Consider the following 2031-nt stretch of genomic DNA (forward strand, 5'->3'; position numbering starts at 1 on the left):
CTCCTATTACTGCCATATTTTTGAATTGGCTAATTTTATGGAGACATTGTTCTAAGGATGTTAGAAACTGATCCAGGCTAATGTATGATGGGGAACGATATATGGCTAGTATGGCAGTATCCAATCCTAGTTTAATAAGGAGGGAGTTAGCGTCCATAATAGGTGGTTCTTCGACTGTGGACATAATCTCCTTTTTAATATATGTAACAACTCCGTCGTTTTGCAATGGGTTATTAAGTGTTGAAAACATTTTGTAGTCTTGTAAGCATGGAATAACCGCCGCATGCGACAGCCAACACTCAGTTAGGATTATTATATCTACATTAACTTTAAGTCTTTTTAGTAGTATTTCAAATCCCGAAAAGTTACAGTTAATGCTGCGAATATTTTGTGTCATAATTGAGAGACTGGATGATCCTGTAGATACTAATTGGCAGCAATCCTCCACATCGCACTCGAAACTTTCTGAGACACTATAATTGTCTAGGTCATTAGTTAGGTCTTTTATGTCATCGAATTTTTAAGCATAGAACTATATACGTCAGAAATATTAGATAATTTATCAGAAAATGTATAATATGGCCAAGGTACATTCGTTACATAGTATTTAGTATATTTTTTAATTCATGAGCAGACGTGAAATATATAGGTAATTGTGTAGTGTTGAAAGTTCTTAAAATAAATCTAAGTTTAAAAAAAGTACATAAGGTTATACAAAAAAGCAGATATAGTGGGTAAATAACATAAAATGTAGGTAATCTAATCGATATGAAGCACATGTACAGTCATATACTATTCCTCAACTTCTCCAGATCTTCCTCATCTTGAATTCTTATTTGGGGCAAGTTTTCACTCTTTCGAACATAAATAGCTCCTCGCGATGTCCAACAGAAAGCAAATCCATGTTCCTTTGCGAATGCTCGAGCGAGAAAGAATATTCTTTGTGATTTCTGGGTTAGGGTTTCAGCAATAAAGACTGGTTTGTTAGGACCTTGTATGCTCAAATGGCCAGTATTTAATTTGTCACCCTTCTGTCTACACTTATTAAAATTCTTCACGGCCGATAGTACTTTCTCCTTCATAATAACTGTGGTAAATTCTGTGATTATGGGGTTCGAGGAGTCCTTTGCAGTTATTCTGTAAATGTCCCTAATGTCCGAGTCCTTGATGTCAATGCTGACTGATTTACCCATTACTTGAATTAATTGACATAGATCCGTTTTAGTTTCCTTGTTGGTCTTAGGAATATTGCGTATTTCAATAGATGACGAGCGTGTCTTGCGTTCAAGATTTTCAATCTTCTGTTCCAATGAGATGATCTGCTTTTTATCTTCTTTTCTGGCCTCTTCTAGGGACTTTATGCGAGAGAGAAACTCATCATACTTCAGGGACATAGCCTCAACAGACTTAGTAAGTTCGGCATTCCGTTCCCGCAAACTGTTTACAGATCCAAGAAGATCCTGAAAGCGCTTATTTTGTTCGATAGACAGTGATTCGAACATTTTTTTTATCGTAGGCATAAAACTGTTTATATCATCCCCTTCAAACTTCCTTTTTTTACGGTCTGTAATGTTCATTTTTAATAGTTGCAAATCGGGTTCAGAATCATAGTGTATCATTTCACTCGCGATCTTCACCTCAGAACTTTGGTGTATGAGAGTCATCTCCGCATTGGTAATATTGGGCGGAGCCATCTCTTCAGTTGCCTGCGATGTAGATGCATTGCGCGGTGAGGATACAGGCGGTGGGGTACGTCTTAGTGGCATCGCGGACGTGTTGATGTATTGGAGTAGCTTGTTTACGAACTTCCTCGTTTGTATAATACAACTGCAGACGTCTTGTGCACTCTGCGCTCTTATTATTCACACTGTATTTAATGTTTCAATTCCTCAAAAATACTATTTAACAGTTAGCTAGATATGCTTCGAAGTACTAGGGTCGCAGGAACGGGTGAAACTTGCGTACGCGCGGTCTGTACAGAGCTTTAATGTGCGTGCGTGCGTGCGTGCGTGTGAAGTGACCTTGTACGTA

The 2031-nt window shown here is 38.0% G+C and overlaps 1 protein-coding gene across 1 annotated transcript; it reads right to left on the bottom strand.

Annotated features, from left to right (window-relative positions):
• Positions 1–785: 785 nt before the first annotated feature.
• Positions 786–1766, bottom strand: LOC113507810. Its single transcript, XM_026890736.1, has one exon. It carries the CDS (start codon positions 1764–1766, stop codon positions 786–788), a length of 981 nt encoding a protein of 326 aa, XP_026746537.1.
• Positions 1767–2031: the final 265 nt, after the last annotated feature.

The sequence above is a fragment of the Trichoplusia ni genome, unplaced genomic scaffold (genome assembly GCF_003590095.1).
Source record: "Trichoplusia ni isolate ovarian cell line Hi5 unplaced genomic scaffold, tn1 tig00003158, whole genome shotgun sequence".
NCBI classification, from domain to species: domain Eukaryota; kingdom Metazoa; phylum Arthropoda; class Insecta; order Lepidoptera; family Noctuidae; genus Trichoplusia; species Trichoplusia ni.

Excerpts from the sequence above, each read along its gene's own strand:
- LOC113507810 (XM_026890736.1), bottom strand. The coding sequence starts at position 1,766 with ATGCCACTAAGACGTACCCCACCGCCTGTATCCTCACCGCGCAATGCA.